Source organism: Siphateles boraxobius, unplaced genomic scaffold, assembly GCF_051911475.1.
Source record: "Siphateles boraxobius isolate OS27281-9 unplaced genomic scaffold, OSU_SipBor_1 31, whole genome shotgun sequence".
NCBI classification, from domain to species: Eukaryota; Metazoa; Chordata; class Actinopteri; order Cypriniformes; family Leuciscidae; genus Siphateles; species Siphateles boraxobius.
Genome location: NW_027508931.1, coordinates 7257214 through 7272016, shown reverse-complemented (window position 1 = coordinate 7272016; position 14803 = coordinate 7257214). Strand labels below are relative to the sequence as shown.

The following is a 14803-nucleotide window of genomic DNA, read 5'->3' as shown; positions in this document are numbered from 1 at the left end:
CCTTCAGTGCCCCTTGGGCATCAGAGCTCACTCTACGAGAGGCATGGCCTCCTCGTGGGCGTGGTCGAGTGGGATACCCATTCAAGATATTTGTGCGGCTGCAGGCTGGGCCTCACCGTCCACATTTATCAGGTTTTATAACCTACATGTCCCCTCATTGCACTCTAACATACTGTCGGTCTAACTATGCATAGGCTGGGGTGTGTACATGCTGAGCATTGTCTCCTCCCTCATAGAATCACATCTTTGCATCTGATGTGGAGGATTTTTCATACATGACAGTACATAAAAATGTGCTTGTGTGTGTCTTTGGACGCCCTTTGGGCCGTTCCACGTTGTCCCTTTATAAAGCCCGCCTTCGGCTGGCTCGTTGGATAATTACTTCGCTCAAAAGCTCAGGCACCGGCCTCCGGCTTAATAGAAGCGAAGTCAGCACGCACGGCGTTTTACATGGCGTTCCCATAGCGTAAGCATTACGCAATAGGAGAGACCTCTCGAAAGGGAACGACTCGGTTACTAACGTAACCTCGGTTCCCTGAGAGGAGGCAACGAGTATTGCGTAATCTGCCGTGCTTGTGCTTGGTCAATTTGCTTCAGTCGATTGAACCTAAAGAACTCAGACGACGGGGCGCCCAATATATAGCCCTTGGCCACGCCCATCTTGGCGGGCTCTGACGCGCGTGGACGCGAAGCACGCTCATTGGAAGCGGGTTCAGAGTCGCCCCGTCATTGGTTCGTGCAAGTTGCCGCAGCACAGCCAATGACCGAGCTGCCTCGCTCATTGCTGTATGCTGTGCAGCTGCAATGCGTTTTACATAAAGACTTCAATATTTCTCGAGAAAAGGAGTTTTCCCATAGCGTAAGCATTACGCAATACTCGTTCCCTCCTCTCAGGGAACCGAGGTTACGTTAGTAACCGAGTCGTTTTTGTTCTCTGGACGTGTATTTCATAGTTATATACCTCCAGTGGTTGAAGTGGGATTTGGTAGGTGGGGGAACTGTCAAATTTTGTGTAGGTGCAACAGGGAAAAATTACTCACCGTGGGACAACATATTGAATATCGCGGTATAGCAATATTTTTTGGGACAAGAGTGTCACTGTGGCACCAAGTATCACAATACTCATTTACTTGATATTTTAATGGTTTTATTTTGGTCCATCAACACTGTTATGATGACAATACTATGTTAAAATTGCTGAACACTGGGACAAAAATTGAGCCCTGGCACTGTAGCCACATCAGCCCACATTAACGGGGAGGAAGGGAGGTTGGTCGGCCAGTCGGTCCATCTCGGGACCAGCAAGATTCGTTGAAATTAATGAATCTATTTATTTATTAATTTATCTGAGGTGCCGGAACGCATTTCTGGACCGTTCCGGCCCACTTTAACGCCTGTATACCTCAAATATCATTGAACAAATTTGGATATAAATGAAGTGACTATAATGGTTTATTTATGACCTGTGTGCTTTGTTGTCAATATGAATTAATCGTGTTGCACTATTAGGTCGTAACACCATACACTATATGTTCTTGTTTTTTTCTTCTTCCCTTGGATTGCAGGGGTCTGTTGCTCCAGGAAAACAATAGATTCTCAGAGGCCCTACACTACTATAAGCTGGCAATTGGGAGCAGGCCAACACTGGCTTGTAAGTACAGCTCCTCTTTTTATGAACAATTTCAAGCCTTCTCAGTCTTTACTGTGCCCAGGCAACCACAAATTGAAGTGTGTGTGTGTGTGTGTGTGTGTGTGTGTGTGTGTGTGTGTGTGTGTGTGTGTGTGTGTGTGTGTGTGTGTGTGTGTGTGTGTGTGTGTGTGTGTGTGTGTGTGTGTGTGTGTGTGTGTGTGTGTGTGTGTGAGTCAGCATTAAAGAAATTATTATTATCCACAGGACTAAACAGTTGCTCTGTTTTTGTCAAGGAATTGCAGACATTTTATTTGATTTCAACTGAGGAAAACAATCAAGGCCAAAAATCCTTTCATAGTATCTGGCAAATATTGATGTATTTGCTTGTCCTGTATCCAGATGAAATGCATGTGGTATGCCCGTTTTAAGGTTTCTCATATAATTTCCCATGTTCTTTTTAGTGTTATGGAAGGAAATTATTGCTGCTCTGCCTTAGGGTGCTTTCACACCTGCCTCGTTTAGTTCGGTTGAATCGCACTAGAGTTCGTTTTCCCCCTTGGTGCGCTTCGTTTGGGCAGGTGTGAATAGGGCTGCTCGATTATGGGAAAAATCATAATCACGATTATTTTGGTCAGTATTGAAATCACGATTATGTAACACGATTATTTCACATGACTTTGGGAACGTGTTGCATTTATTAAAAGATCCTTTTCAAAAATTCTTAAAAAATCGAAATTTGAACATTTATTGTACTTTTTGAACTATTAAACAGACCTGCAAACAAGTGGTGAAAAAGGTGACATTTTAACAAAGTAATTTGTTGTAAGGGGTCACCAGGGCGTTATTTACCTTTATTATCCTTACTAAATATTAAACTGAATTGAATTAAATATATGTTTTATGTCAAATTCTTACATTTGATCAAATTCAGTTTTAATAAAAAGGGCTGTATCAATCAAATGAATTTACACTACAAAATAGCAACGGTAAAATATTATGAGATTAATGTTTAAACAAATAATAAAATAAAAAAATAAAATCAATGATACCTTTAAACAATAAATCAATAGGTGGCGGCAAGTGGCCGTCTTAATAAATTAATCATTGAGTCATTCCTCATTTCTATCTGTGGTTCTATGCTTATATTGTGGTCTATTAAGTTAATCAGAATTAAGCTTGCAGCTGGAGTGGATATTCCCCTGCTGATTTAGAGTTGAGTCTGGCCAGGATGATAGTGAATATGTATTGGCACCTTATCGACTAGACTGCAGGCCGCTGATCTGCATAAATCAACTAGTTCATTCCACTAGCCCCAGTGGAGGTCTTTCTTTGAGCCTCAGTAAGCCTCGTTACCTTATGCAAGGATATTCACCCGTTTTTCTTTCCCATTCAGCCGCCTACTTGAACACAGGAATTGTCCTGATGAACCAGGGCCGTCTAGAGGAGGCCAAGCGCACCTTTGTCACTTGTGCCGATATCCCAGATGAAAACCTGAAGGATCCTCATGCACACAAGAGCTCAGTCACCAGCTGCCTGTATAACCTGGGAAAGCTTCTTCATGAACAGGGTCACCAGGAGGTGAGCTGATCTTTGCACAGTTAAACCCTTTAGTTTTAAATTCTGTTTACAGCCAATCTGAAATAATGAAATGACATGAAAGTGTAAGTCTCAAACCATTTTTGAACCACAATTGTAATTTATAAACCTTTTTAAAAAAGGTTTCACAGGAATTGGCTTTTATTCTGAGTGTTTCGTTATGCTTATAGTTGTGGCTTTTTATTGAATTAATGGTGTAATCCTTTTTTAGGAGGCCATATCGGTATATAAAGAAGCAATTCAGAAGATGCCCAGGCAGTTTGCCCCACAGAGCCTTTATAATATGATGGGTAAAGTTTGTCTCTTTCGACTCACTGAATACTTTATTCCGAGTCATATATATTTTTATAATGATGCAGTTTATATATATATATATATATATATATATATATATATATATATATATATATATATATATATATATATACAGTGATGTGAATAAGTTAGGACACCCATGCTAAAGTTGCCTAAAAAGAGGAATAAAAAATCATCTTTTGGAAATTGATCTTAATGCCTTAATTGGAAAAATGAGGAAAAATCCAAACTTTAAGGACATCAATTTTCTTTGTGTATGAATAATGTATTATAAATAAATAAATGTTCTTCCTTAAAATACAGGGTGCATAGGACACCCCTATGTTAAATTCCCATAGAGTCAGGCAGATTTTTCAGTGTTTCCCCTACCATTGTTTTGGGGGGGCGCCCCGCCCCCCCAAAACGACCCCCCGCCCCCCCTAAAATGCTGACGAAATCCAGTCATAAAAAAAGGAATTTAGTGTATAACGCGGAATTTCACGGAATTTGTAAATTTGAGGAAAAAATAGAAAGCAGTTCAGTACACTTGAAATCAAATCGCGATGTAGACTAGTGTGTGTGAATATTAAAACACAAAGACTATTTAAATACGAATCCTGCATGTTCTGTGTGAATGAATGGTGCCGCCGACGCGCAGTTTCATTTACCACACACACACACACACACACACACACACTGAAGCACGTATGACGCTTGCGCTATTTTTTGGCCTATATGAAGACACAAACGCATGAACTTCCTCTCCAGGCTCTAGATTAGCGTTTCTCAACGGGGGCGGTACCGCCCCCTTGGGGGCGTTTGGACAGTGTCGGGGGGCGTTGGGAACGAGGCAGCTGAGAGGGGGGCGCTCAGGCACAAATGGGGGGCGTTATGTCTGACTGTGCTGTGGCACTATATACTCACTGTTATTATCACAACTTTTTTAAGCCTCTGACAACACATACAATGTTAATTTGAATGCATGGGCGTTTTAGGTACAGCATTGATTTCCACGCTGCTGCTCAAATCCATTCCACCTTCATTCGGAGTCCCACCAGGCCAGACGATCCAATACGCACGTGCAGTCCCAAGCGCGAGTCTCAGGTTCCTATGAGAATATTAATATAAAATATCATATCGTAGAACATGTAGCCTACCGGTATATGAAATAGTAGCCTAGGCGTCATTTAGCCTACAGGGCGGTTTTGAAACACTTTTAAAACATCTCGCGGCACGGATGTACCAATACAAATAAAACATATCCAGTTAACTAGCAGCATTCGTTTCATTCGTTTGTTAAATAAGAGACGATCTAGCGCTGAAATGTGTTGTCTTCACTCGGACGCGTACTTCAGTCCGTTACGGAAAGTGAAAGTCTCCCTAAAAGATGTAAGAAATAAAAAAGCGAAACGGATGTATACTATTTTTGAATCCCTTTCTTTTTGGAATTTTTTGTAATGTTTCGCCTTATAGTTTTTTTTTTCTTTCTGTCTATTGTTTCTTTGATGCTATTATGAATGTAATAGATATAATATGTGATCCTCCGTATGTGTATGTTATATATTGTTCTTGTTATGCAATAAAAAAAAAGAGAAAAAAAAAAGAAAGTGAATCAGGACATCATCACATCTTTGTATACATTTTTATTTATTTACATCAGTAAGCTAACGTTACAAGACATCGTCTTTCAAAACATTACCTGCGCAAAAGAAAAAAAAAAGAATGAATGAGTCATTCGCACTTTTGAAAATGCCCTTCCGAATGCGTCTCTGTCCGACATAATTCCATAGCGTCCATGTTTTAATGTAAAATAAAATTATGTCTGTGTTAATTAATTAATATTTAAATGTTGCTAGTAGCCCACTCAGACTTGTCCCGGCTAGTTACCGGCAAATTATCTCCATGGCAACGCTTAAAAACAAATGCCGCAGCCGGCAGAGTGGTAGAAAGAATGTGTCCAATCAAAATGTACACAAGCTTCGCGGTTTAAGATTAATGTGTCCAATCAAAATGCACACAATCACGTAAACTAAAACAATTTTGACATCAAAACACATTTAAACATCATGGCGGAAAACAAGAAGAAGTGCAGACAGTATAGTGTCGAGTATATTAAATATGGATTTATTCCCTCACCCACGAACATCCAGCTCCCTATGTGCCTGCTTTGCCAGCAGGTTTTTTCTAACGAGGCAATGAAACCGTCCCGTCTTAAGGAGCCCCTTACTAAAATTCACCCGGATAAGGCATCCAAGGATGCTGCGTTTTTCCAGAACATCAAGGAGCAGCTTTCGAAACAGTCCATCTCCAAGATGTTCGCTAGGAAGGTAAACCAGACAGACAGTGGGTTAGTGGCCTCCTATAACATCTCTCTTATGATAGCGAAGTCCGGGTTGTTTTTGTATGACCAGAAATTATATAGCTAGTATTTTCAGTTGTTTCCACTGTTGATAGGAAAATGCACGTGATCGTGCCTGCATGCAGCAAGCGCCACACTCCGCACACACACTTGGATATGCGTAAACATCTTGTGTTTATTTGTGATAATCTTACTACTAACTACTAACTTGTATTGTGAGAGACATTTGAAGAATTGCTTTGTTGTTCTTCTTTTTTTTTTGGATAAAAGCGTCTTCTACATAGCCCAAATGTAATAATAATAATGGTAATAATGGTAATTATTATTATTTGCGTTTATAACTATAAATTAGTTAACTGAAGACATAATATGTTAACCGACGCCTCGGTTGAAAACATCTCAACTTTTCAGAATGCCGCAAGTGCACAGCAAGTCATAATGACAAAACCCATCTGATCAGCTTCGGCCTTTCCGTAACAACATCGAACGCTCGGCCGGACAGCTGATCATAGCTGTACAGGGCAGGTTTTTTTTTTCTCATCTCCATAAATATATCTACTAGTAAAGCTAATGCAAGGGCTAGAAATCAATCAATCCTTTGTATCAAATGCAATGAATCCTCGTCATCATGTCATGGAGAGCGCAGTTCATGCTTTCTTAGCAACAACAGACGGGAGCGCAAGCGCTTGTGGAAAGGAGAAAACGATGCGGCCCTTATGTACACTTATTAGGTGTACTTTAGTAATTCAGAATAAGACAAAAGCACGGTTTTGAAAATGGATATACCGACTCAATACATAAATGTTTCACAATTTAAATACTTAAAGTTACGGATTTCATAATAATAATAATGATAATTATAATTTTAAGAAGAAAATAAGGACGTCAATCATACACATTATTATTGTTTTTATTATTATTATTATAACAGAATGATAATCAGCATACATTCAATAAAGACATTTAGCCCTTTTTTGGTGGTGGTGGGGGGCGGTCAGGGTTCTGGATCTTGGAAAGGGGGCGCTGGGCCAAAAAAGGTTGAGAACCACTGCTCTAGATCCACTCTGAAAGTCACTTCGTAATAGGGTTGGGAACCGAGAACCGGTTCTTATGCAGAACCGGTAGTGTTTTTGGTTCTGATGCGATGTGTGGACGAAGTGCTGGGAGCTTATCCTTTAATAGCGACGTCTCACCACATAAATATTAAAATTGTAATGAATGCACTGTCCCTCGCGCTATTCGTATAACAAGTTAAAAAAAATTGCGTCAGATATCAACGCAGAGAGAGAGAATAAGACAGTAGAGCTGCACCATTAATCTTTAAACGATCTCGATTCAAACACCCACGCGATCTTATTCCTAAATGACAAAAACTTCACACCGGGACATTCAAATCTGTTTGCGCTGTCGCTGACATGAAACATCTATCGTTAGCTTTACTTTCTGTCTTTTCAACAACACAGTATCGATATTTCTGTGTTAAAAATATTCAAATGATCACAGAAGTACTGAGATAAAAGTTTATAGTTCGAGAATAAACACTGATGTTAAAACAGTTAATCACCTTTTGAAAGTCGCTTCAAATAACGAAAATTCGCTTCAGAATTTACAAAATGTATATAATGAGCGATTACATCATGAATGCCTTTTTTCAAAACGTGTTTTTGTCTTATCCTGAATCACTACGGTAAGGCTGTAATAAGCGTTTAGACTCAGACTACTTTACACTGGTCGGTTCGGCACTGCTGCGGAGTAGCCCAGTGCCTGCGTGACTCACTCGCGTCATTGACATAAACATAGAGAAGTAGCTCCGGCTACAATGTTCTTCCGCAAGACGCATGCATTTCTGTTTACTAACTGCTAGAGCACTTTAATCCAGTAAGGAAACAAGTGAAGTTTCACAGAAATCAATCATTCAAACCGATTTAAAAAATATTATGTTTCACCTGTCTGGATCTTACATGTGTGTTCAAGCATATTCTACCCCTTCTGAGAGGGTATTCCACTGCTGGATATACAATAAGATATAGGAGAGGTCCCAAATTATCCTTGAGAATGCAACATTTTTTTATTTTCCTTCAGAAAAAAATATTGCTAAATAATATGTTGCATTTGTTGACATTGCCAGTCTGTTAAACTCATTTGACAAGTAGGGCCTATCAGAAATAAAACACAAAAAGGATTGTGTATTTTCCCCGTACTACTATTTGTATTAGTTTTAATAATTTTTATTGAATGGGAACCGGAACCGGAATCGTTTGGCGGAACCGGAATCGGAACCGAAAAATTTCTTACGATTCCCAACCATAGACAGTATGTTCCCAACCCTACTTCGTGATCATTTAACCGCTTCATTTGAGAACAACTATCATCATGACATAAACACACAGAAACTCAAAAGGTCTTCACGGCAACCCGTCAAAATAAAAGTTCGGTTTAACTTGACAGAAATATATTACTGTTGTACATTAGAATTTAGATATGTCCCAATGTAATAATACACTAACACTAATCCAAATAAATTATCATCAAAACTGAAATTTTTAAGGAATAATCCATGTTTTAATTTTAACAGTAAAGCTCATTGTGCAGCAAGTTATTTGACAAAAAGTTTATTTAATTTCACATGATTAAAATTGATGATAAATGATACAATTTTTGTTTTATGTCTTCATTTTATTACCAGAAAAAACACAACACAGAATTAGTGTTAGTGTGAATTAGCGCAGAATTAATTAGTGTGACATTTTTTTTCATATATTTTAAAAAAAAGTATTGTTTAATGATTCATAATACATGATTTCAATTAATTAGACATGCTTTTTGATTGAAAAAAAATTACACCACGTATCCGTAACACGCCCGCTCCGCAACACTAGCAGTACCCCCCCCCCCCCCCCCCCCCCCTAAAAAAGAATCCTAGGGGAAACACTGTTTTTATTTTTAAAGGCCAGTTATTTCATGGATCCAGGATACTATGCATCCTGATAAAGTTCCCTTGGCCTTTGGAATGAATAAAGCCCCACATCATCACATTTCCTTCACCATACCTAGAGATTGGCATGGGGCACTTTCCATAAGATCATCTCTCAATGCAAATCAAACCAGTTATTAGGCTAACTGAAATAAAACCATGCCAATCTCTAGGTATGGTGAAGGGAGTGTGATGATGTGGGATATTTTAATTCCAAAGGCCAAGAGAACTTTATCAGGATGCATAGTATCCTGGATCCATGAAATAACTGGCCTTTAAAAATAAAAATCTGCCTGACTCTATGGGAATTTAACATAGGGGTGTCCTGACTTATGCACCCTGTATTTTAAGAAATAACTTTTATTTATTTATGATACATTATTTATTCACAAAGAAAATTGCTGTCCTTAAAGGTTGGATTTTTCCTCATTTTTTTAAATTAAGGCATTAAGATCAATTTCCAAAAGATAATTTTTTTATTCCTCTTTTTAGGCAACTTTAGCATGGGTGTCCTAACTTATTCACATTACTGTATATACACAAGCTGTATATGTGATTGTGTTATCGCAGCGTACCTGTGGTATTTGTATGTCTCTTGGAGGATAGTTTTGTTAATAATGAGCATAAAACTTCCAATGGATCTTTTACATCCAACTAGTCAGTGAGATTAAAAAAAATCTTAAGTAGTCTTTCATAATAAAAAATAATGAAATATTAAGATTTCAAATAAATGTATTTTATTCCTGTGATGACAAAACTGTTTTTTAGTTTTTTTCTGTCGCAACCATTATGCTTTTTTTCAAGATTCTTTGATTAATAGAAATTTCAAAAGAATAGCATTTTATTTGAAATATAGAAATCTTTTGTAACATTATACTTGTCTTTACTGTCACTTTTGCTTAATTTAATGCATTTTTACTTGATAAAACTTAATTTCTTTAAAAATAAATAATTAAATAATTAAATAAAAATAACGTTTATGTAACATTGTTGCAGTGTCTTCCCTTGTTTCTAAGATGATTGTTTTCTGCATTGGCTTTAAGCTAGCTACAAAATAATAAAATACTCAAGATAAGCTAGGTAAGCTGTCCACAAGATAATTTAAATATATTTCAACTCAAATCAATATTTCATGTCCATACACAGTATTTATTTGGTAAGCATTTGTGTAATAACTAGGATAATGTACAGTCAGCAGGTCATTGTTTGCAAAATAAACCCCTTCAGGGTGATACAAACCATCCGTGTCAGGTTTATTTTGTGATAAAAACTGACTGACTGTACATTATCCCTTACATACTGTAAGTGTAACTCCATATTGTTTTTTTTTTAATCTTGTCTCACAAGTGTGGGTCTGTAACTGTATTGGTGCTTTTTCTCATGAACCCATTTCCAAAGCTTTCTTTGCGTGAGAATCATTCAAAGCGTGAGAATCATTATCCCATTTTATTTAAAGCATGGGAGAAAACTGTTGGATTTTAATATCTTATGCAACCCATTTACCAACCCACAGCTTTCCTTCTCATCCATTTTCTCACAATTATGTCATCATAACTGTATTTTTTCTCCTTTCCCTGTTTGCTTCTCCCCAAGCTCATTTGTGGTCACTTGTCTTTTTCTGTGTTCTTGTGTTTTTTTTTTTGTTGTTTCAAGTGTATGTAGCTCATTTTAACAGCCAAAATTGGCAGCTGTCTTCTCTGACCAACTAAGCCAAATACAACTTTTCTGAGGAAATCAGATTGTGTCGAAATGTTAAACAATCCTTTTAAATTGCTAAATAGTCCAACATGTGTACGTTTTGTACATACTGGTCAATGACAAATTGAAAAGGTCAAGATGGATGTAATGCAGAGTCAGTAATTATGCATTTAAAAAAATGTAATTGTTAAATAACATTTCAGCGTGTTTAATTTAATTTTTTGACTCTCTTTTTTTTTTTAGTCAGGTGGTACAACCAAATATTTGTAAATATTTGATTGTGAATTCTTATCAAAGTAACCCTTAGTATCTACAGTGCCTAACACATTTTTTTTTGGTTGTGTATTTTATCCATATCAATTTGTAATTGATTAAAGACAGAAAGATAATCATGCAAGTATACATTTAAATGCATTAAAAACAATAGCTATTCACATCAATTGTAACACCTGACATCATTAATATTGACAGGGAATATGCTAAATACTGGATTTTATTTTTTATTACATACCAATACAAATACAAGTATTTTAGTCAACAGTCACTATTGAAGTTGAAGTGGTAAATTGATCAAAAACTGAATAAATCACATGACATCAAATTTGGAACGTAAGAACTGGAATAGGCTACAGTGCAATAGATTGGTTATATACACCGTAATAGATTGTGACTGAATAACAACAAAGTAATTTCTTTATATTAATATAAAAAGAATCCTCAGTGTAAGTCAGTTATGAATTTGAATTTAAAATATCAAAAATGCACTCCTCAAAATGTTTAAGACTTTAATGAAGCACTTTAATAACTATTAAACAAGATCCCCTCTCCTCAAGATATGCTTCTCTTGAACTGTGATTAGATGATGATTACTGTTTTATATATATATATATATATATATATATATATATATATATATATAATACAGAAAACTCCAGAGTTATTTGACTTGAGGCTGTTTTAATGACCCATAATGTCCTATATTTGACACCAACAAAACACAGACAGACTTGTATTGAGATTGGCGGGTCATGTGAAACCCCAGTGTAGTCACGTACCCTCTGCTTATGTTATTTTTGCTCTAATTACATTACATTAACAATGTTTAGGCTGTGTTATCTCAGTGAAGTAGCTGTGATTCACTCTTCTGTAATAATCTGTCTGAGAGGAGCGTGTGTGTTATTGCAGAAGGGTGGGAGCATGAAGCTGGCTGAGGTATCAGATGATGTTTAAAGGATAGGAGTGTGTGTTTATACTCGTGTCTTAAAGAGTCTGCTTTTACATCTGGATTTATAAGAGTAGGGTTGGCGCTAGGACAATTGCTGAGCTGAAGGCCAGAGAGGGCGCTGTATTTTTATAGTAGTATACATTTTGTTTGTTTGTTTCTTATATATAGTGTTTTTGATTTAAAATAATTGTTAGCTAATTAATTTAAGTATTTAGATTTTTAAAGTGTGTTTTTGCTTATGATGTATTTACAGTTTTTAATGTAACTTTTTATGCTCAATCCAAAATAAATACTGAACCAAGTGTGAGTAAATTTGTATTTTATTAAAAAGATTTCTATTTCAAATAAATAGTTTTCTTTTAAACTTGCTATTCGTCTTGCATCGTATTAGATCCTGAAACGTATTAGAATAATTTCTGAAGGATCATGTGACACTGAAGACTGGAGTAATGATGCTGAAAATTCAGCTTTGCCATCACAGGAATGGATTAAATTATAAAAAATATATATTTTTATCATTAAGATTTTGCAATATTACTGTTTTATTGTATTTTTGAGCAAATAAATGCAGCCTGGGTGAGGATAAGAGACTTCTTTCAAAAACATAAAAAAATCCAAAAGGCCATTGCTGGCAGGATTATTTGTGATGCCCCATGTCTTTACATTTTTTTTTTTTTAAATATACCAAAAATTTTCTAATATAAATAATCTAATGTAATCTAATAAATAATTGAATGTCTGCTGGTCACTAAACAGTCACCCAGCTTAATGTTGGTTTCACTCAATGCTCATTTCACATAAATGAACGAAGGCTCCAGTACCACATTTCAGACTTTTTGTGGGTCATTTTCAGTTGACTGCCTCTATTTTTGCTATGGGATAAACCATGGCGAGAGGGGTTGTTATGTGCTTCCTTAACTTTTGACATGTTGACCTGACCCCTGTCTCCTCCCCTCATAGGAGAGGCCTACATGAGGCTGAACAAACTGACAGATGCAGAACACTGGTATAAGGAATCTCTCCGATCCAAGCCGGACCATATACCTGCACACCTCACTTACGGCAAGCTCCTGGCTATGACGGTAAACTCACACTCTAATACCGAATAATGGGTTACATAGTTGTTAAAGTGGCCATATTATGCCTTTTTACAATGTCTTTAATTTTGTTTTGGGGGTGTATAAGAATAGATTTTCATGGTTGAATGTTCAAGAAACACATTGTTTTACACATTTTACATTGTTGCAGCACCTCTCTTCCCACTCTGTCAGTAATGCTCTGTTTAGTACCTTTCTCCACGAAGCCCTTCCTTCTGAAAAGCACAATGTGCTTTGATTGGTCGGCTGGACCAGTGTGTTGTGATTGGTCAAGCACTTCAAGTGTGTTTCGCAAGTGTCACATCCCTTACTACAACCGCAAGTTTCAGCTTACACTTGGACATGGCAACAACATATTTTTTGCATATGCCTTGGGTTGGAATTATTTAAATGAGGAATATTGTGATGAGTACGTTCCTGGAAAAAATCTATATTCGAGACGTTTCAGGGAGTTCAGAAACAGTGCTTGCTGTTTTTGACCATATAATAAAAGTCAAAAGGTTCCCAAACAACATTGGACTTCTTTCATTTTACAGACTAAACACACTGAGACATCAGATAAATTACCTATTAGCAACTCCGTAAACGTCCTTATCTAGAAGTCAAAATTCTCTCATTGAACGTTAAATACCCTTTAGGCTTGAGCAGACACTGGCTTTCTGCAAGAAAATACCATTATATAAAGAAACCTATTTCATCTATAAATCTAAACCGAGAAGTCATGCCTTAAAACCAAAGGCATTCTTTCTTTCTTTCTCTCTAATCTTAAAATTTAGAACTGAAAAACTGATCTAGCTAAAAAACAGAAGACCGGATTACTCGCACATATGCCCTGGTTCTGAATTCACTCAGCAGAAATCTGTATGGACAGACATGAGAGAACATGTGTTAAAAAAAGGTTGAGGGGATTGCTCTGAGAGTTTACCTGTGTCTGTCTCCTTTCATTTCCATTCTTGCCATATGGTCCTCTTCGGGCCTTTTTCTTCCATGAGGCCACCACCAGCTGATTATGTAAAGAAAATACAGGCTGTCTTAATTTAGCATCTTTGAAAGCTCAGGCAGACAGTACAAGGAAAGCAGTGTGCTTTTGAAAGAGGGATTGTTCTGACGGCTTCTTGCAGAAATGGAGCTTCACTATTAAGCTACTATGGCAAGAAAATCAAATGAGAAATGTGATAGAATCTCCACTAATTAGCGGTATCGTGTAAAGTCAACATACTTTCTTATTACAGGTTCCTGTTATCATTGTGAATGTTTCGTCTGTGCATGCTATTCTAAAGATAAAAGTTATTCTTGGAATCGCACTTTTAAATAGCAGTTGAACATGTTCCAGGCATATTAAGCTTTGGTGCTCATTTTGGAAATGTTGGTTCATATCAGGTGTGTGTTTTCCATAAGGGATCTCTCTCTACATTTTTCCTGTCCTCTGTCATCTTTCATTAAAATGAGGCAAAAAGGCCGAAGCTGTAGCCAAAATGTCTATATACTTTATAATCATACATATGTATATAGTTATATATACTAAATATATTAGTTTCACCTTTTAATTTGAATTACTGAAATACATTAACTTTTGCACAATATTCAAATATTTCGAGTTTCACCTGTGTGTGTATATATATATACACACACACACATATATACTGTGTATATATATATATATATAATATATATATATATATATATATATATATATATATATATATGTGTGTGTATATATATGTATGTGTATATATTTTTTTAATAAATATATTATTTTTATTTATTTATTTTATTTTATTTTACTTATTTTTGTGCTGGTACCATAACTGACTTTTCATATATGGGTAAAATTTAAAACACTTTTGGCTGAAGTTATTTTTTATAAAACTCCATAAACAGTTTATATTGACCAAACATTTCTGCCAGTTACATAATTTCACACAGCCAA

The 14803-nt window shown here is 36.4% G+C and overlaps 1 protein-coding gene across 3 annotated transcripts in view; it reads left to right on the top strand.

Annotated features, from left to right (window-relative positions):
* tmtc2b (transmembrane O-mannosyltransferase targeting cadherins 2b) overlaps window positions 1–14803 on the top strand; it is a 119501-nt gene that overhangs the window by 86377 nt on the left and 18321 nt on the right. For all 3 annotated transcript variants that reach the window (XM_077193625.1, XM_077193626.1, XM_077193627.1), the window contains 4 exons: window positions 1566–1651; window positions 3024–3208; window positions 3438–3516; window positions 12737–12858. In XM_077193625.1, coding sequence (XP_077049740.1) covers window positions 1566–1651; window positions 3024–3208; window positions 3438–3516; window positions 12737–12858 — 472 coding nt within the window. The remainder of the gene's footprint in view (window positions 1–1565; window positions 1652–3023; window positions 3209–3437; window positions 3517–12736; window positions 12859–14803) is intronic.